The sequence below is a fragment of the Mustelus asterias genome, chromosome 4 (genome assembly GCF_964213995.1).
Source record: "Mustelus asterias chromosome 4, sMusAst1.hap1.1, whole genome shotgun sequence".
NCBI lineage: Eukaryota > Metazoa > Chordata > Chondrichthyes > Carcharhiniformes > Triakidae > Mustelus > Mustelus asterias.
The window spans coordinates 76,218,734-76,240,026 of record NC_135804.1 but is presented as its reverse complement, the minus strand read 5'-3'; the positions used below and the strand labels follow the sequence as shown (position 1 = coordinate 76,240,026).

The 21,293-nt window shown below is 45.9% G+C and overlaps 1 protein-coding gene across 1 annotated transcript in view; it reads right to left on the bottom strand.

Annotated features, from left to right (window-relative positions):
• The window catches only part of LOC144493129 (gamma-aminobutyric acid receptor subunit gamma-4-like), a 465,743-nt gene that overhangs the window by 219,525 nt on the left and 224,925 nt on the right, over positions 1-21,293 (bottom strand). The window contains exon 6 of the mRNA XM_078212032.1: positions 14,830-14,967. Coding sequence (XP_078068158.1) covers positions 14,830-14,967 — 138 coding nt within the window. The remainder of the gene's footprint in view (positions 1-14,829; positions 14,968-21,293) is intronic.

Here is a 21,293-nt window from a genome sequence, read left to right as displayed (position 1 = left end):
GGGTGTACCCCTACAAATCGATTCGGACCAAGGGACGCACTTCACCGGAAAGGTGGTAAAAACACTATGCCAATTAATGGGGATAAAACAAACATTTCACATCCCTTACCATCCACAGAGTTCTGGAATGGTGGAACGCATGAATAGAACACTGAAAAATGCATTAGCTAAAGCCATACAAACATCGGGGAAAATGTGGACAGAGGTATTGCCCACTATACTAATGAGACTAAGGGCTACCACAAACCGTACAACCGGATTAACCCCTTATGAGCTAATGACAGGACGGGCGATGCAATTACCCGAAAGCATCACAACAGGTGGGACCGATGTAGGTCCACTAAAAGATAAAATCAGGAGATATATTCTGGAACTAAGCACCCAACTAAAAGGGATACGCAAATTGGTAAAAGACAATCAGGAAATAAAAGACGCAGAGAGAGAGCTTGAAATGCTCCCTGACATCCCAACAGCGGGAAGTCGCATCCTAGTAAAAACATTACCTGACAAACCAGGGTTTGCACCAAAATGGAATGGGCCATATGAAGTTATAATTAGTGGAGACACCTGTGCCTGTATAGACATAAGAGGGAAAGGGGTTTGGAAGCATTGGACACAGCTAAAACTATACAAGGGGACAAATAAGTAATTAAATTGATGAACTAACGAAAATGCTTTCCTCAACACAGGCAAAGACTGCAAGCAAGAACGATTGGCGCGCGCGGGTTGATAGATAATATAACTTGTAAAGATTATATGAATTATAGTGTTAGGTTTGATATTTGATCATTGTGAATATGTATGTAATCGTGTATGTAACTGTACTACTTTGCGTTGTCGCGACTGTAAATTTAACTGGATTGGAGGACAACTTGTTTTACAAAGCTCACATACATTTACACGGGAATCGAACTGTATGTTACCCGTAAGCACAATCGGTTGAAGCCCTATTTGTAGCCACCCCTGGGTGGACCCCTCATGACGTATATACTGTAGATACATCAGATACAAACTGTCAGGGACAAATTGGCAAATATAAAAGAGGTATACAGGGGAGATGTGTGGGACTTGTAAACCCCACAGATCCTGTGTGCAGGGGGTTCCAACAGGGGGGAGGAAAAGCTTGTTCAGATACTGCAAGCTACCCGCTTTGTTTTACGGGGCAGGGATGGGGATGTGCCTATGCCTTGGTCCCCAAGAATGATTCCTGTGTCCAGACGCAGTGCGTCCGTCAACATTGTCAGGTTGATAAGGGACAGTTTACTTGCACTTGTGATGAACAGAAATGTCTGAATATAACCGTGGGAAGACAGCTTATTTGTGGACAATGCAATGGAACTCACGTAAGCTCAGCCAAATGGACATATCCATTTGATACTTATCAGGTGGTGGGATCAAACGGGGAGTCAAGTAAACTGAACAATTGGCAATATGAACAAACTCATAATCAAGACACTATATGTTACCGGGCTAAGAAGGGATATGTGTTCCTCTTCAATGGTACTTCCATGACAGAAACACCAAACCTCCCAAACTGTTTTGCAGTCGGGACAATAGGACCACTGACTGTTCCATGCCCTCAAAAGGGGCATATTCGGAGGAGAATAGTAACTCGGGCTATCAGCAAAGAATTCTGCGCTGACTGGGAAGCCCCGGGCACAATGGGATCATCACTGGGATATGGGTTCCTTGGAGCCTTATCCCTGGGGGTGGGGGGAGGGGGCAGCAGGAGTGATTAGTGCAAAGAATAGGAATCATATTGTTTGTGGACTAACAGTCCTGGGAGACAGCACTTCAAAAGCACTGGAGGCTGTTAACCAAGAAATGGCTGAACTGAGATTATATGCACAACAGACACGATACGCAGTGGATTATCAGTTAGCACAACAAGGGGGAGTATGTACAATTATAGGCAATAAATGCATAACCCATGTCACAGACGAGTCCTATAACATTACACAGGTCATCAATAGCATCAGAGAACAACTTGATAGCTTCAGACAGGGACCCAAGAAAAGAAGTAACTGGCTGGAATGGCTAGTTGGGGGGAGGTCCTGGGAATCTTACTTATTACATGGATTGGTCATGCCCATTTCAATTGTAATTGTCTGTTGTCTCATTGTTGGATGCCTAAAAGTCTGTTGCAAGGTGATGGTGACAAGAATTGCGCCAGGAGCCAGTGTATACATCGAAGAAGAAACCCCGATGAAGATCCCCGAAGACATCAGAAGAAACGAAGATGGAAAGAAGAAGAACAAAGAATTATACATATAAAAATTGTATTGTTGGTCTAAGGATTAGTGAAACTCATAATCCGACCAAAAGCGGGGACTAAAGGAGGAAAAATATACAGATGGGTACACATAAGATGGTTGCCTGGGACACAAACAGTCACCTGGGAAAGAGACATTAAATGGACACTGACTTTCAGTACAAACAGCCACCTGAGATTAAAACATAAAGGACAGACTGCTATCCAAAGTTAAACATGCAGGAATCAAATCCTACAGGAAGCCAGCCAGGACTTAAAGAAAAGGACAATAGGGATAGATAATGAGATTAACTACAGGTGGGATCGGGAATACATAACCGCAGGAAAACCAATTACTGTAAATTACTGTATGAATAGACCAAAACTAAAGTCATTGATAGTCACTGATGTAGGAAATGCATCCATTCATAGAACACTGCGATGTTAACATGCTTATGTCTGTATCTGTCTGTATTTGTCTATAACGATGTGTTTAACGATCGATCACCTACTTGATTACAACGATGTGATAATGGCTAGGTGTCCGGTCCATCTATTGTGTAAAGGGTATAAAGATGGACCGCTCCTATTGTATCATTGAGAGAAGGTAGCTGTCTAGAAGCACTGCGGAATGCCAGTGCCTTTTCTCCACAAAGCTTCGTTAAATAAAACTGTATTGTTGAAACCTTCAAGCCTGAGTCACAAGTGGCATTTTTCCCACAATACGACCAAGCTCTCTATACTCAGACTTCAGGGCCTCCTCACTCTTCCTTCCTACGTCATTGGTACCAATGTGTACCATGACATCTGGCTGATCACCCTCCCACTTCAGAATGCTGTGCACGCGATCAGAGACATCCCTGACGCTGGCACTCGGGAGGCAACAAACCATCCGAGAGTCTCTGTCACGACCACAGGATCTCCTGTCTGTACCTCTGACAATCGAGTCCCCTATCACTCCCGCTCTCCTTTGTGGCTGTGTGTACATTCCTGCAGCTTATATACGGCTCTAGCTTATTAGGGGAGATTTGGAGCAGCGGTCTGAAAGCTAGTGGCTTTTGCTACCAAATAAACCTGTTGGACTTTAACCTGGTGTTGTGAGACTTCTTACTGTTATTAGGGGAGTGCAGGTGCAGTGAGTGCGGTCAGTCAAGGGCCCGTTGGCAACAAATACTTGTGAGAGATTTTGAAGGCTGCATTCAGTCGTGTGTCATTCATCCCTCAGGGTGCTGATTGGCTGCCATTCAATAGGCTGCTGTGTCCAGGGGAGGTGCAATACTCAGGGCTCCTAATCAATTAGCTGCTGTGTCCGGGGGGATGGGGAGGGGTGCAATACTCAAGGCTCCCTATTCAAGAGAGGGAATGATCACAAGCTGGGGTTGAACATGTCAGCACAATGCCAGTTCTCTGCAGGGCAGCAGTGAGGACAATATGTTCAAGGAATGGAGTGATTGCATGCCCGCATTATCCGGATCCATGGAGGCATAAGGTGAGCGGTCAGCCATGTCTGTGTGTGCGGGGAGATGGGGGGTGGGGTGGGGCAGTGATGAGGCCAGCGATGTCTCTGTGGGGGGGTTGTGGGAGCCTGCAATAAGGCCAGTGAAGTGGGGGGGGGGGGGGGGGGGGCGGCGGGTGGGAGTCTGCAATGAGGCCAGCGATGTGTGTGGGGGGGTTGTGGGAGCCAGTGATGAGGCCAGCGATGTGTGTGGGGGGGTTGTGGGAGCCAGTGATGAGGCCAGCGATGTGGGGGGGGTGGGAGGGAGGAGCGGTTGTGGGAGCCAGCGATGAGGCCAGCGATGTATGTGGGGGGGTTGTGGGGGCCAGCAATGTGTGGGGACAGCAATGTGTGTGGGGTTTTGATGGCACTGATTTAGATGCTGGGAGGTCTTTTCCGTGATCTCCCAGCGATGTGCACATGTGCGGGTTCCGGCTCCATCCCATCGATTTCAGGCTTTTTGGCCCCGCCTCCCAAGTGTTTAATGAGATTCACGACTGTGTCCTCGCATTGCACAGAGTGTGGAGATTCGGGTGAGAAGCCGACCTGTCAGAACTGTCGTGATCTAGAACAGTTTTGCAGCCAATTCAGCACTTTTGGGAGAATCGCATACACTGTGTTCAATTCTGGTCGCCACATTATCAAAAGGAAGTGGAGGCTTTGGAGAGAGTATAGAAAAGGTTTACTGGGATGTTGCCTGGTATTAGCTATGAGGAGAGATTAAATAAACTTGGATTATTCTCCCTGGAAAGACAGAGGCTGAGGGGCGACCTGATCGAAGTTTATAAAATTATGATGGGCATAGATAAGGTGAACAGTTGGAAGCTTTTTCCCAGGGCAGAAATAACAACTACAAGGGGGACAAGTTCAAGGGATGGGACGGGACGGGGGTGGGGGGGGGACGGGGACGGGGGGGCGGGGGGGGGGGTCGGACGGACGGGGGGCAGGGGGGGGAATGTTCAGTAGAAATGTGCGGGGCAAGATTTTTACACTGAGGGTGGTCAGGGACTGGAATGCACTGGCAAGTGAGGTGATTGTGGCAGACACAATGACATTTAAGACTTATCTGGATAGACTCATGAACAGGCGGGAAATAGAGGGATATAGGCAGTTGATCTAGATAGGACAATGTGATCGGCGCAGGCTTGATGGGCTGAAGGACCTGTTCCTGTGCTGTACTGTTCTTTGTTCTTTGTCAGTGTATTCAGGTCAGTGCATTCAGGGTCAATGTATTCTGGGTCAGTGTATTTCTCTCAGGGTCAATGTATTCTGTGTCAGTGTATTTCTCTCAGGGTCAGTGCATTCAGGGTCAATGTATTCTGTGTCAGTGTATTTCTCTCAGGGTCAGCGTATTCAGGGTCAATGTATATCTGTCAAGGCAGTGTGGTCTAGCTTAGTTTATTTATTAGTATCACAAGTAAGCTTACATTACTGCAATTAAGTTACTGTGAAAATCCTCTAGATGCCACACTCCAGTGCCTGTTCGGGTACACTGAGAGAGAATTTAGCATGGTCAATCCACCTAACCAGCATGTCTTTTGGACTGTGGGGGGAAACTGGAGCACAGGGAGGAAACCCACGCAGACACGGGGAGAACTTGCAGACTCTGCACAGACAGTGACCCAAACCGGGAATCGAACCCAGGTCCCTGGCGCTGTGTGGCAGCAATGCTAACCACTGTACCACCATGCCGCCCACATTCAGGGTCAGTATACATCTGTTCAGGGGCAGTGTATTCAGGGTCAGTGTACATCTGTTACGGGCAGTGTATTCAGGTCAGTGTATTCAGGGTCAGTGTTTATGTGTCAGGGCCATTGTATTCAGGATCAGCATATTTCACTCAGGGTCAGTGTATTCAGGGTCAGTGTATTTCTCTAAGGATCAGGGTATTCAGGGTCAGTGCATATCTGCCAAGGTCATTATATGGAGATGCCGGCATTGGACTGGGGTAAACACAGTAAGAAGTCTCACAACACCAGGTTAAAATCCATACACATCTCTTTAACCTGTGCTTAACCCTCTCTCCACTCACATTGTCTGTACCTTTAAGACTTGATTACCTGTAAAGACTAGCATTCCAATCATTATTCTGTAAATTGAGTTTGTGTCTTTATATGCCCTGTTTGTGAACAGAACTCCCACTCATCTGACGAAGGAGCAGCGCTCCGAAAGCTAATGGTATTTGCTACCAAATAAACCTGTTGGACTTTAACCTGGTGTTGTGAGACTTCTTACAAGGTCATTATATACAGGGTCAGCATATATCTGTCAAGGTCAGTGTATTCTGGTCAGTGTATTCAGGGTCAGTGCATTCAGGGCCAGTGTATATGTGTCAGGGTCATTGTATTCAGGGTCAGTATATTTTTCTCAGGGTCAGTCTAATCAGAGTCAGCGTATTCAGAGTCAGCGTATTCAGGGTCAGCGTATTCAGGGTCAGCGTATTCAGGGTCAGTGTATTTCTCTCAAGGTCAGTGTACTCAGGGTCAGTGTACACTTGTCAGGGTCGGAGTACTTGGAAGCGCATGATAAAATAGGACTGAGTCAGTATGGCTTCGTCAAGGGGAGATCATGTCTGACAAATCTGTTAGAGTACTTTGAGGAGGTAACAAGGAAGTTAGATAAAGGAGAACCAGTGGATGTGATTTATTTGGATTTCCAGAAGGCCTTTGACAAGATGCCACATAGGAGACTGTTAAATAAGTTAAGACCCCATGGCATTAAGTGTAAGATCCTAGCATGGATAGAGGATTGGCTGACTGGCAGAAGGCAGAGAGTGGGGATAAAGGGGTCTTTCTCAGGATAGTAGCCGGTGACTAGTGGTGTGCTTCAGGGGTTGGTGCTGGGACCACAACTTTTCACAATATACATTAATGATTTGGAGGAAGGAACTGAAGGCACTGTTGCTAAAGCTTGCAGATGATACAAAGATATGTGGAGGGACAGGTAGTATTGAGGAAGCAGGTGGGCTGCAGAAGGCCTTGGACAGGTTAGGAGAATGGGCAAAGAAGTGGCAGATGGAATACAATGTGGAAAAGTGTGAGGTTATGTACTTTGCTTCTAAATGGGCTAATGCTAAGGAAATCAGAAACACAAAGGGACTTGGGAGTCATTGTTCAAGATTCTCTTAAGGTTAATATGCAGGTTCAATCGGCAGTTAAGAAGGCAAATGCAATGTTAGCATTCATGTCGAGAGGGCTAGAATATAAAAGCAGGGATGTACCTCTGAGGCTGTATAAGGCTCTGGTCAGACCCCATTTGGAGTATCGTGAGCCCTGTATCTAAGAAAGGGTGCACTAGCCTTGGAAAGGGTGCAGCGGAGGTTCACAAGAATGACCCCTGGAATGAAGAGCATGTCGTATGAGGAACGGTTGAGGACTCTGGGTCTGTACTCGCTGGAGTTTAGAAGGATGAGGGGGGATCTTATTGAAACTTACAGGATACTGTGAGGCCTGGATAGAGTGGACATGGAGAAGATGTTTCCACTAGTAGGAAAAACTAGAACTAGAGGGCACAACCTCAGGCTAAAGGGACGATCCTTTAAAACAGAGATGAGGAGGAATTTCTTCAGCCAGAGAGCGGTGAATCTGTGGAACTCTTTGCCGCAGGAGGCTGTGGAGGCCAGGTCATTGAGTGTCTTTAAGACAGAGATAGATGGGTTCTTGATTAATAAGGGAATCAGGGGTTATGGGGATGAGAAAAATATCAGGCATGATTGAATGGCAGAGCAGACTCAATGGGCTGAGTGGCTATTTCTGCTCCTATGTCTTATGGTCTTATAGGGTCAGTGTATTCAGAGTCAGTGTATTCAGAGTCAGTGTATTCAGCGTCAGTGTATTCAGCGTGAGTGTATTCAGCGTCAGTGTATTCAGCGTCAGTGTATTCAGGGTCAGTGTATTCAGCGTGAGTGTATTCAGCGTCAGTGTATTCAGGGTCAGTGTATTCAGAGTCAGTGTATTCAGAGTCAGTGTATTCAGAGTCAGTGTATTCAGAGTCAGTGTATTCAGGGTCAGTGTATTCAGGGTCAGTGTATTTCTCTCAGGGTCAGTGCATTCTGGGTCAGTGTATTTCTCTCAGGGTCAGTGCATTCTGGGTCAGTGTATTTCTCTCAGAGTCAGTGTATTCAGAGTCAGTGTATTCTGGGTCAGTGTATTCAGGGTCAGTGTATTCAGGGTCAGTGTATTCAGGGTCAGTGTATTCAGAGTCAGTGTATTCAGGGTCAGTGTATTCAGAGTCAGTGTATTCAGAGTCAGTGTATTCAGAGTCAGTGTATTTCTCTCAGGGTCAGTGTATTCAGAGTCAGTGTATTCAGAGTCAGTGTATTTCTCTCAGGGTCAGTGTATTCAGAGTCAGTGTATTCAGCGTGAGTGTATTCAGCGTGAGTGTATTCAGAGTCAGTGTATTCAGAGTCAGTGTATTCAGAGTCAGTGTATTTCTCTCAGGGTCAGTGTATTCAGAGTCAGTGTATTCAGCGTGAGTGTATTCAGCGTCAGTGTATTTCTCTCAGAGTCAGTGTATTCAGAGTCAGTGTATTCAGGGTCAGTGTATTCAGGGTCAGTGTATTCAGGGTCAGTGTATTCAGGGTCAGTGTATTCAGGGTCAGTGCATTCAGGGTCAGTGCATTCAGGGTCAGTGTATTCAGGGTCAGTGTATTCAGGGTCAGTGTATTTCTCTCAGGGTCAGTGTATTCAGGGTCAGTGTATTTCTCTCAGAGTCAGTGTATTCACAGTCAGTGTATTCAGGGTCAGTGTATTCAGGGTCAGTGTATTCAGGGTCAGTGTATTCAGAGTCATTGTATTCAGAGTCAGTGTATTCAGGGTCAGTGTATTTCTCTCAGGGTCAGTGTATTCAGGGTCAGTGTATTTCTCTCAGGGTCAGTGTATTCAGGGTCAGTGCATTCTGGGTCAGTGTATTTCTCTCAGGGTCAGTGCATTCTGGGTCAGTGTATTTCTCTCAGAGTCAGTGTATTCAGAGTCAGTGTATTCAGGGTCAGTGTATTCAGGGTCAGTGTATTCAGGCTCAGTGTATTCAGGCTCAGTGTATTTCTCTCAGGGTCAGTGTATTCAGGGTCAGTGTATTCAGGGTCAGTGTATTTCTCTCAGGGTCAGTGTATTCATGGTCAGTGTATTCAGGGTCAGTGTATCTCTCTCAGGGTCAGTGTATTCAGGGTCAGTGTATTTCTCTCAGAGTCAGTGTATTCAGGGTCAGTGTATCTCTCTCAGGGTCAGTGTATTCATGGTCAGTGTATTCAGGGTCAGTGTATCTCTCTCAGGGTCAGTGTATTCAGGGTCAGTGTATCTCTCTCAGGGTCAGTGTATTCAGGGTCAGTGTATCTCTCTCAGGGTCAGTGTATTCAGGGTCAGTGTATCTCTCTCAGAGTCAGTGTAGAGAACTATCTTTGGACTGTTTTTACGCTGGCCACATTCACACTGTAAAGGAAAGAGTCAAACGTTGCAAACTGCAAATATGAGATTTGGACGGAAGCACAAACTTAAACAAAGATCCAGGTTTTAATAGCTGAGACTTGGCACCTGATTAAAGCACAGATTAATGCACTGACCCTGGGAGATGTACAATCTCCTAATAGCTTTATACTGACCCTGATTACACTGACCCTGACAAATATTCACTGACCCCAATTACACTGATCCTGACAGATATCGACTAACACAAAACACACTGAATCTGAGAGGTATTGGCTGGAACTCTACCACCTCGCCCGCCATGGAATTGGCGCGGGCAAGGGTCTGACAATGAAAATCTCTGTTGACCTCGGGCCGGGAATTTCCGGTTTCGCCTGAGCGAGGCCATAAAATCTCACTTATATACTGATCCAGAATACACTGACTCTGCCAGGTACACACTGACCCGGTAACATTGTGATTCTGACAGATATAGACCAATGCAGAACATAATGACTGTGATAGATATACACTGACAAGAATACACTGACCCTGACAGATATACAATGACCCTGACTACACTGACCCTGACAAGTATACACTGATCCCCTGAATACACTGATCCTGACAGATATACACTGACCCTGAATATGCTGACCCTGAATACACTGACCCTGACAGATATACACTCATCCTGACAGGTATGAATGAACCTGACAGGTATACACTGAACTTATTACACTGACCTGAATACACTGATTCTGACAGATATACACTGACAAGAATACACTGATCCTGACAGATATACACTGACCCTGACAAGTATACACTGATCCTGAATACACTGACTCTGAATACACTGACAATGAATACAGTGACCCTGACAATGAATAGTGACCCTGACAATGAATAGTGACCCTGACAGGTATGCACTGGCCCTGACAGATATGCACTGACCCTGACAGATGTGCACTGACCTGAATACATTGACTCTGACAGGTATATATATACCCACTGGTGAAATGTTGAATTCCATGCAAATACACATTGAATTAACCTCAAAGACTGTTTGTATATAGTGTGAATATTTTGTCTCACTCTGCAAGCACCTACAACTTATTACAACTATTTGGGGGCTATTTCAGCAAGAGCACAACTTTTAAGGTTATTTTTATTTCATTTTCAATTCTGTAATAATTTAAAAACTGTTCCGGAGCCAAAAGAAAGAACTTGAATTTTCCATCTTCAGGACATCTCAATGTTTAGCCGGTGTAGTCGCTATTATAACGCAGGACTTTTTATGTATAGCCAGCTCCCACAGCAATGCTGACTGTTGTGTGTTAGTAATTTTGTTTGAGAGCTAAGTACTTGCATGCATACTTGACAGAACGCCCCTGCTTTTTCTATTTTGGTGCATTGGGATGATTCACATCAACGTGAGAGGCTGGGGCCTCAGATTAACTTATCACCTGAAACTGACACTGACGCTATTCTTGATGGAGGAATCAAATAAAAGAAATAATTCAACACAGCGTGTAATATAAATGCAAGTTTCTTCATTTCCATAATCTGGCATCATTGGAACAATAAACCTTCAAAGACCAGAATCACAGAATCCCTAGAGTGCAGAAAGAGGCCATTTGGCCCATCGAGTCTACACCAACTCTCCGACAGAACATCTCATCCAGGCCCTATCCCCATAACCCCACATATTTATCCTGCTAATTCCCCTAACCGACACATCTTGGGACATTATGGGACAATTTAGCATGGTCAATCCACCTGACCTGCACAACTTTGGAGTGTGGGAGGAAACCGATACAGACACGGAGAGAATGTGCAAACTCCACACAGTCAACCAAGGCTGGAATTGAATCCAGGTCCCTGGTGCTGTGAGGGGCTCAGAGCCTCGAAAGCTTGTGTGGCTTTTGCTACCAAATAAACCTGTTGGACTTTAACCTGGTGTTGTTAAACTTCTTGCTGTGAGGCAGCAGTGCTAACCATTGTGCCACCGTGCCTCCCACATTCAGATTTTTCTGGGGAAATATAACACTGATCTAGAAACGATTGGAATTTCATCCCAGACATTTATAATACATTCCACTCTCCGTATTATATTTATTGGGTTATTTTTATTTATCTCAGCTGAGAGACACTACAGAGCAACATATATTGATTGCTGCGAGAGTTATCCATCTATTCTGGCTCTGCAGACATGTGTAGGTACAGAGCAGCAAGGAACAGCAGGATTCTTTCCTGAAGGACATGAATGAATGAGGTTGTTCTAATGCAGTGCAGCAGTTTTCATGTTACTTTGTCTGGTGCCTGCTGCAAATCACCTGATTTATTCAGCTCATGGTCACCCACTTGCCTTGTTGAGATTTGAATTCAGAACGAGCTGGTTCACCAGTCGATTACTAGTACATGGCTTGATGAAGTACTGCTATATTGCGAACAGTTACTAATTTATTAAACAGGGATGAGGCTTGAAAGAGCAAAGAACCAATCTTCTGTTAAAGCAGCAGAGACCTCACTAGGTGTGTGTGTTAGAGGCAAAAGTCCTGCTGCATTAAAGCAGCTCAGCAAAGTTGTGCAGGACAGCCAGGAGCCGACACTCCCATCGTCAGAGAGTCCATTTCTCTAAAGCCAAATAGGACTGGGAGAGGCTGAGGAAGCTGAGCTTGTCTGGGTATCAGGATAAGCAGACAGTGCTCGACAGAACACTCAGAATGCTGAGGGTCAGCAGAGGACACAGTCAAATATTTGATCTTGTAACACTTTCACATCTGCAATTTGTTCATGAAAAGAGAGCTGTGCCCTCAAGAAAGGGACGCAAGGTGTCACATCTCTGTACAATGCCAGGGAGGCCAATGGGCTTCCTAGGATCAAAGCTGTTCAATCGCAGTTGCTCAGCACCAACCACAGGACAATCATCTGGCTACGTCCCAGTGTCTGCATCCGCCACAGTCACTGGGCCAGACTGGTAAAGCAATGCCCGTTTTCTGAAGAGGTCAGCATGGGTAGAAGCTGGGTTATTCTCCTCAGAGCAGAGGAAGTTAAATGAGGCATTCAAAATCCTGAGGGCTGCCAATAGAATAAATATGGAGAAACTGTTTCTACTTGGTAACCAGAGGACAGAGATTTGGGAATGAGAGACAGAATGAGGAGATTTTTAAAACATAAGTAGAGCAGGTGTGAAATTGGGCTTTGCAAAACCACTAGTGCTGTTGTTATGGAGGAACATTTCCGGTGCCTCCCTGTGTTTTGCCCCACTCAGGCGTGGATGTACCCTAGAAGCTTTGTGAGCAACGCTGTTTGAAATTAAACAGCCACTCTGGCGAGTTCAACATTAATTTGAGGGGTTTTGTCTCCATGACCTGTGCTGTCAGGTGCTCAGCAGAATGAGGGATTTCTCTAATCTTTAAAAGTCCAGCTATCAACTTGTAGGTGAGCTGCTCCAGACAGCTGCTTAGCGTGAGTTTGGGTTAATACTACACTATAATTTTGGATGCATTGGTAGCTTAAAATCAAAGAGGACACAGGATTTGGTGAGAGAGGAATGGTTGATGTGGTTACATTCCATCCGAGTCTTATATGACCATGAAATGAAGTGAGGGCTGCAGAGAGGAGGAGCTCATTGGTTAAGAGGAAGGAGGAGGAAGGCTCTGCAGTGAAGGCCCAGCATGCAGTGAGTTTTTGGGAGCACCTTCTTCCTCCACCCGAATCCAGAATAGAGGATGGAGGTGGTTATTGAACTGTGCCATCTTCTACAACCCAACCTAGAATCTCATACCAGGGATAGGAGCCTTCTGCCAGTTGCTGTTAAGGCACATAGAATCGCTGCAATGCAGAGAAGGCCATTCAACCTATTGAGTCTGCTCTGACTGTCTGAAAAAGTATCTTACCCAGGGCCGCTCTCCCGTCCTATCCCCATAACCCCACACATTTAGCATGGCTAATCCACCTAACCTGAATATCTTTGGACTGTGGGAGGAAACTGGCGCACCCAAAGGAAACCCATGCAGACACGTGGAGAACATATAGACTCCACACAGTCACCTAAGGCTGGAATCGAACTGGATCCCTGATGCCGTGACGCAGCAGTGCTAGCCATTGTGCTACCCAGTGGCATTGAAATGTTATGCTTCTAGATGTTTCTCGGTGTGACCAGGTGATATCTCGAACAGTTCTCAGTATGCCATCCATCATTACATCCAGGAGGTCATGGAGGCCATCTATTCCAGAGAAGAAGCACTCATTGTTTTCTCTCTCAGCAAGTACTAGCAGGAATGAGAATGTGCATAGTTTCACCAGGATTATCAATGGTGTAGGGTGCCATCCAGCATGCATATGTAGCCCAGCAGACCCCCTATTATAATGTGGAGAGCTGCAAGGACCGCGAGGGCTATCAATCTACAAAGGGCATCAGGGGAAAATTTGAAAATCCAGTAGTTGGGTGCCTGACACGTTCTCACCTCTGAGCGATTCTGTTGGAGGGGAGGAGTTAATGGGCAACATCTACCTGACCAGCAGTGACAGGTAGCCATTAAGGGATTAAATGGGGGCCAGTTCCCAATGCCACCATGTTTTTCTTGTTGTCAGGGCGACCAGCCGCTGAGACAAGGGCATGGCAGGCAGCTGGATGAAGCCTCCCAGTGGCAGGCCAGGAGGTCATTAATATGTCTACTCAATCCCCCTCACAGGATTAGAGGGCCATAGTTACAGCCACAGGCCATCCTACGGAGCAGCAGGAAGGTGGGGGGGCGGGGGGGGGGGGGGGGGGGGTGCTCCATAATGATAGCCCTGACAGATGTGACCATTCTTTATTTTTAAATTTTGTTATGACTTCAGAGAGTGCCACCTTGTTAAGGTGTCCTCGTGGTCCTGTACCTGCTTCAGCACTGCCCATCTCTGCAAGTCATCCAATATTTTGGGATACCTGATTGAGCATCTGATATCAGGAACCTCCCCATCCCCTGCCCAGACCCTGACTCCACCATCCTTAATTGGACAGTGAATGTGAAGATGGCCTCTCAGTTGGTCACCTCCCAAAGATCCCAATGCTATGTGTCCAACTGATGTCATGAGGGTTGCGACTTGCTTATAGTTCTGACACCAGAAAAACATCAATGTTGATAAGATTCCATCCTTCATGTTTTTACCAACCCGTGTATCTACTATTGGCAATTTATGGAGCTATACTCCCAGCTAGCGTTGCTCCTCTGCCCCAGTTAGGTTCCCTTTCAAACGGAAAGATAGCTTCCTTATTCTTCCCCTGACCACAATGGACATCTGACACTTCATACTTGAATTTCACTTGAATATGCTCCACTCACTCTACAAGCCTGTTTTGGTTTTCCTGTATTTTGGTGCACAGTTCCATGTTATAGACAACATATCCTAATTTAATATCATATGTACTGCTGGATCTCCAAGTTTTAGAGTCCAAATCATTTCCATCTATTGTGAACCATAATAGTCCCAGTATAGAATGCTGCTGTGTCTCCTCTAAGTGATGCAAAGATAGGGGCCTTTCAATATTTTGCTCCATTATCCAGAGCGTCAGTACTGATAGCTTTCAGACTAACATGGCAGGCGGAACTTATCTCTGCGGACCATGTGTGTTACTTAAATTCATGGTGGACACATTCCCAACTCACACTTCAAATGTGACAGAATTTCACCTGCTGTGGTTTTGAGCACTTCTGTCGTGTTTCTGAGGCGAACAAAGTCAAATTGGTAGAGTCTCCAGGATCGCTGGTGTGCCACTTCAATCGAATACTGCCTCCACCTGTATGTTATTTCATCTCGTGGATATCCATCTGTAGACACAAGGAGGCAGGGTCACTGAACAGACCACACCACACTCTCAGAAATATGTACTCCATTAGTATAATGCACAATCTCAACCCAAGGAAAGAGGCTCCATTCTCATTGTGAATCAATTTTTTAGCATTTCTACACCATTTTGCATTTCTACTATGACATCCCAAAGCACTTTACACCAATCAAGCTCTTTTGTACAGTTGCCTTTGTTAATGCAGGAAACACACCAGCCAATTTGAAAACAGCAAGATCCCACAAACACCTTCATGTAATGACCAGATAATCTGTTTTAGTGATGTTGATTGAGAACTAAGTGATCAGAGAATGAGAACGAATAAGGGCAGCACAGTGGCACAGTGATTAGCACTGCTGCCTCACAGCACCAGGGAAGTGGGTTCGATTCCGACCTCAGGTCACTGTCTGTGTGGAGCTTGCACGTTCTCTCCGTGTCTGCGTTGTTTTCTTCTGGGTGCTCTAGTTTCCTCCCACAGTCCAGAGATGTGCAAGGTAGGTTGATTGGCCATGCTAAATTGCCCTTTAGTGTCAGGGAAATTAGCAGGGTAATTGGGGTACAGGGATAGGGCCTGGGTGGGATTGTCATTGGTGCAGGCTTGATGGGCCAAATGGCCTCTTAATACACTGTAGGGATTCTATGATTCTATGCTCATCTAATGGCTGTTAGATCGTTTACATCCATCTCAAAGGACAAGTGGCCTCAAGTTAAAGTCTCATCTGAAAGCCAGCATCTCCAATAACCTCAGGGTGCACTGGAGTGACAGCATAGGTTATAGGCTCACGTCTCAGTGAGACTTCAACCCATGACCTTCTGATTCTGAGATAAGATTATTACCATTGGGAAGTGACTTCAACGAGTCAAGCTGAAGTATGATATTACTGAATTTGGTACATGTCCATTCTTCCCATTCTTAGCATGGGTTAAATTAGAACTAACTTTATACTGTACTATTACACACTCCCAGGACAGGTACGGCATGAGGAGGGATACAGAGTACACTGTCCCCATCAAACATTCTCAGGACAGGCACAGCACAGGGTTAGATACAGGGTGGAATTTTACCGGCACGTCCTCCCAAGGTTCATGTGATCCCGCCCAAGGCCAATGGAGAATGTCGTTCTTCGAGCTTCGCCCATCCCTGGAATCGGGCTGGGCGTGCCGGTAAAATTCTGGCCACAGAGTAAAGCTCCCTCTACACTGCCCCATCAAATATCCCCAGGATAGATACTGCACAGGGTTAGATACAGAGTAAACCTCCCTATACACAGTCCCCATCAAATACTCCCAGAGCAGGTACAGCACGGAGTTTAGTACAGAGTAAAGCTCCTTCTACACTGTCCCATCAAACACTCCCAGGGCAGGTATAGTATGGATTTAGCTTTTTGGAATGAACCAGACAAAAGTTAGTTCAAAGTCACTGTGAATTTCCTGGTTGCTGGCAGTGTGTGGCAGGCAATCAGTGCTGAGAGTTCTGAGGTCTTCCTCAATGAGGGCACAAATCTCAGAAACAATCTGCCTGGAGAGGTGCGCCTCATTCATAACCTGTTTCTTTGCCCTTGTTTCTCAGATAGCTCTTCATCAGCATTGTACACTAAATACTGAGAGGAACTCCTTCATTACCTTCCTGTCCCGCACTTATCCTGCCTTTCTCATGCCTGGGTCTTCGCATCAACTCCTGAAAAAGAGAGTCCTCATTGCTCCTTGTCCCTATCTCTCAGTATCTTATTCCCAGGCCCAGCTGTTGCCTTGCCAGTATTCAGGAGCACTCAGAATGTTCATTGGACCCCCCTCTATTGCCCCCTGGTGCCTGAGTGCATCCAGACCACTTGTTCTGTAAAATCAGCTGACCCGAAGGTACCTGTGTGCCAATAGCTGGGTGCCACTTTCATTGCATGGTGCAGCCATGACTGGCTACCAGCTGTGCTCCTGGTCCATTCAGTAATCCATATGCATTCTCAGGATTTCCTAACTGGTCCTTGACTAACTGACAACAAGCTCAGGAACTAGACCAACTGATTATTACCTGGATCAGGCGGGTTGCCGGGTTCCACCTTCCCCACTCCTGAGCAAAACTGTCGGAGGTTAGAACGATGGCATTAACCAGGGCATCAGCGGGTGGAGTTAATTTTAGTGCCCACTCACTCGCCCACCTCCATCAGGGCCTTAGAATAGCTGTCCCATATGTTCAAGAGATGTGTATATTGCATGTTTTTATTCAATGATCTGAAATGCAATTAGCCACATCTGGATTTCTGATTAGTCACATGTGGATAATAGTTATGCACTGAACAGTTCTGGGAGAGAATGGTTTCATTTGCCTGATTTGAACCCTGCATCTGCATTATTCAGTAATCTGGCGTTATTCAAATGATCACTCATTCAGTAACTAGCTGACTTTACACTTGATGATGCGATTATTCAGGGTGAATGAAAGAAGCTAGTGAATGATAGAATCAAGTTGGTCCAAGGCATTATGAGCTCATTTAGATTTGGGTCTTGGGTCATTAACTAGCCATCCTAATTGAATTGGGTGCGACACTGTGATTTATAATTTGCTTTGAAGTGATTTTGCAACTGTTGTCCCTTTGTTCTTGTAAGGAAACAATTCTTGTTGATTCGCTGCCCTCCTGCTGGGGAACAACTCAGCATTTAATATCAGTCAGCCCGGGTCTTGATCAGATAATACAAAAACAAAATACTGCAGGTGCTGGAACTGGAGAATAACAGAAAATGCAGGAAATATTCAGCCTCTGTGGAAAGAGAAACTGACTAACCCCGAAACATTGTGCAGGATTTTCCCTGGGTTGGATATTGGTCTGGAGGCTGTGGGAAAGGGAGTGGGTGGGTGGTGGAAAGCTGTGAGAAACCCTGTCTGGATGGCTTTCCACAGTGCACCCCACCCGCAGGCAATTTTCCCAGGGAAGGATGGCGTGGAAATTGGTAGTCAGCTCTACAGTGGCGGGCAGGGAGTGAGGCCTGTTAAGACCCCAATCGAGGGCAATATATCCAGGGCTGTATTGTTCACAGCATTGCAAGAGTCCCTCACTCTGTCAGGACCCCAGCAATGTTGTGAAGGTAGCTGGGAGGTTGGGAACCACAGGCATTTCTCTGGAATGGTTTCCCCTCTACTATGACCCTCCTGACAGTATAGTCCTCTTATTCACCCCTTAAGGGAGGGACTTTCGTGAGAGTCTTGGTCTCCTTCTTCTCTGGCAGTGTCCACGAGGCCTGGTGGTGTTGCCAATTGGCCAGTGCTGCGGATCCTCTCATTGGGCCTCCCTCCTTGGCAACCCATCTACTGTTCTTAATTGGTCGGTGCATATGAGACAACCAATTAGGAGCCAGTCTTACGGACACAAGGGCTCAGGACTTGCAGTTGGTCTGAATTCAGCCCGGTAACTCTGCTTCTCCTGTCCACAGCTCCTGACTATTTCTCACATTTTCTGTTTTTACCACCTTACTCAGGTAATGATTCTTGAGCTTAGACATTGAATATATGATTCCACTGTGAGTGTATCGCTGATGTCAGTTTCACTGAACGGTCAGTAGGGATGTTGGAGCCAGCTATTGGTTCAGTGGTCGCATTCCTGCTCTGAATCAGAAACTGCAATATTCAAATTCTGTCCCTGACAGAGAGAGTTCCAACTCCCAAATCCAGATGACATTCTACTTTTAATGTTCTCAAGCATATGCATCCTTCAGTTCCATTGTACAGATTCCTTCCATCCACCATCACTCAATATAAACAAACTCGCGGTGTTGTGTTATCCAGAGGCACTTACCTTGGGGTTAGCTCTGGTTCATTTGGTAGCACTTCTGGCTCTCAGTGAGGAATTTTAGGGTTAAAACCCACTCCAGAGATGAGCACAGAATAAAAAGTTGACAATCCAGTGCATTACTGAGGCAGTCTTGCACTGCTGGAAGAGCTGTTTTTCAGATGAAACATTAAACTGAGTGCTGGCCTGTCCCCTCAGCTGACCACACAGCACTATCCTCCTCAGTGTCCTGGTCAATATTTATCCCTCAACCAACATCATGAAAACAGTTTATCTGGTCATTTGTTTTGATGTAGTTTGTGGGATCATACTGTGAGCAATTTGGCTGCCGTGTTTCTTAAATTACAATAAAAAATACTTTATTGGTCATAAAGCAATTTGGGGCAGCCTAAGGTTGTGAAAGGTGCTATAGAAATGCAAGAGTTTCACTCTTTCTTTGCCAACTGACTGCCATGTTAGCCTGAATCATCTTCACTGTGCTGTCTGCCTGAGAATATTTCTGAAACATAATATAGTAGAATATCAATGGAAATCTGATTACATCTGCAATTCTGTCCCCCTATCTGTGTGAGTATTTGTATTGGGATGTTTAACCCCCTGTTTAAACTGTCGCTCTATCTCCCTCAGCACCAGATTAAGATAAGTTAATGGAAGTGAAATTGATCTTGGCAGGGGCTAGGTTAAAATGGGTAAGAGTGAATCACCCACTTGTCTTTGGGTCCGGCCTATTTTCCCTTCTACTGTCTTCAGTGGGTGTATCCGTTTTCGGCAACTCGCTATTGCCTCAGGCTAGTTTCACCCCGACAAACCTTCTGAGACCTTGGCCCTGTTTTTCATCTTTTTGGGGCGGCATGATGGCACAGTGGTTAGCACTGCTGCTTCACAGCTCTAGGGACCTGGGTTTGATTCCCATCTTGGTTGACAGTCTGTGTGGAGTTTGCATGTTCTCCTCGTGTCTGCGTGGGTTTCCTCGAGGTGTTCCGGTTTCCTCCCACAGTCCAAAGATGTGCAAGTTAGGTGCATTGTCCATGCTAAATTGCTGCTTAGTGTCCTGGAATGTGTAGGTTAGAGGGATTAGTGGGGTAAATATATGGGGTTACAGGGATAGGGCCGAAGTGGAATTGTGGTTGGTGCAGATTCGATGGGCTGAATGGCCTCCTGCACTGTAGAGTTTCTATGTTTCTATGTTTCTAGCCCTGCTCACAAACCCTGGTTAATCCCCCACTGAATCATTCCTATTCTGTTTGGGATCATGGATTGTTTCAGTCTCCACCCCAACCCAAAATTGTGTTTTTCCGAGATGGTATCAGCCCAAACTTCTGTGACCTAATCAGTGTCAGAGTTTTAACAACACCAGGTTAAAGTCCAACAGGTTTATTTGGTAGCAAATGCCATTAGCTTTCGGAGTGCTGCTCCTTCGTCAGATGGAGTGGATATCTGCTCTCAAACAGGGCACACAGAGACACAAAATCAAGTTACAGAATACTGATTAAAATGCGAATCTCTACAGCCAACCAGGTAGAACCATAGAACCATAGAACCATAGAAAATTACAGCTCAGAAACAGGCCTTTTGGCCCTTCTTGTCTGTGCCGAACCATTTTATGCCTAGTCCCACTGAATAGAACCATAGAAAATTACAGCTCAGAAACAGGCCTTTTGGCCCTAAAGATACAGACAATGTGAGTGGAGGGAGCATTAAGCACAGGTTAAAGAGATGTGTATTGTCTCCAGACAGGACAGCCAGAACGCTTACCCGAAGATCAGAGGCTGAATGCCCGTGACCGGCCTCCAAGGCGGCCTTCCCGACACATGACAGCGCAGAGTCGCTGAGCAGAAACTGATAGCCAAGTTCCGCACACATGAGGACGGCCTAAACCGGGATCTTGGGTTTACATCACACTATCAGTAACCCCCACAGCTTGCCTTCTGGACTTGCAGAATTTCACTGGCTGTCCTGTCTGGAGACAATACACATCTCTTTAACCTGTGCTTAATGCTCCCTCCACTCAATTGTCTGTATCTTTAAGATCTGGTTGGTTGTAGAGATTCGCATTTTAATCAGTATTCTGGAACTTGATTTTGTGTCTCTGTATGCCCTGTTTGAGAGCACATTTCCACTCCATCTGACGAAGGAGCAGCGCTCCAAAAGCTAATAGCATTTGCTACCAAATAAACCTGTTGGACTTTAACCTGGTGTTGTTAAAACTCTTACTGTGTTTACCCCAGTCCAACGCCGGCATCTCCACATCATGACCTAATCAGTGAACAGAGGTTCTCTCAGCTCTGTATCAGGGGAGGTGAACCTCTGTTTAGTTACAGCTGGTGCGAGGGCAATACAGTAACAGGCTCATTAACTTTCAGTCCCACTAATCTTGTGCAGTTTTGGCTCAGAGCGAGTCTGCCAATCACTGAGCAGGAAGGTTATGGCTTTGATCCCCAATCCAGTCATCCCTGGGACCAGGGATGGGAGTTGTAGCCTCTAAACATGAGGTAAACAGAGTACCCCCATCCCTGGCCCCACCCAAAAT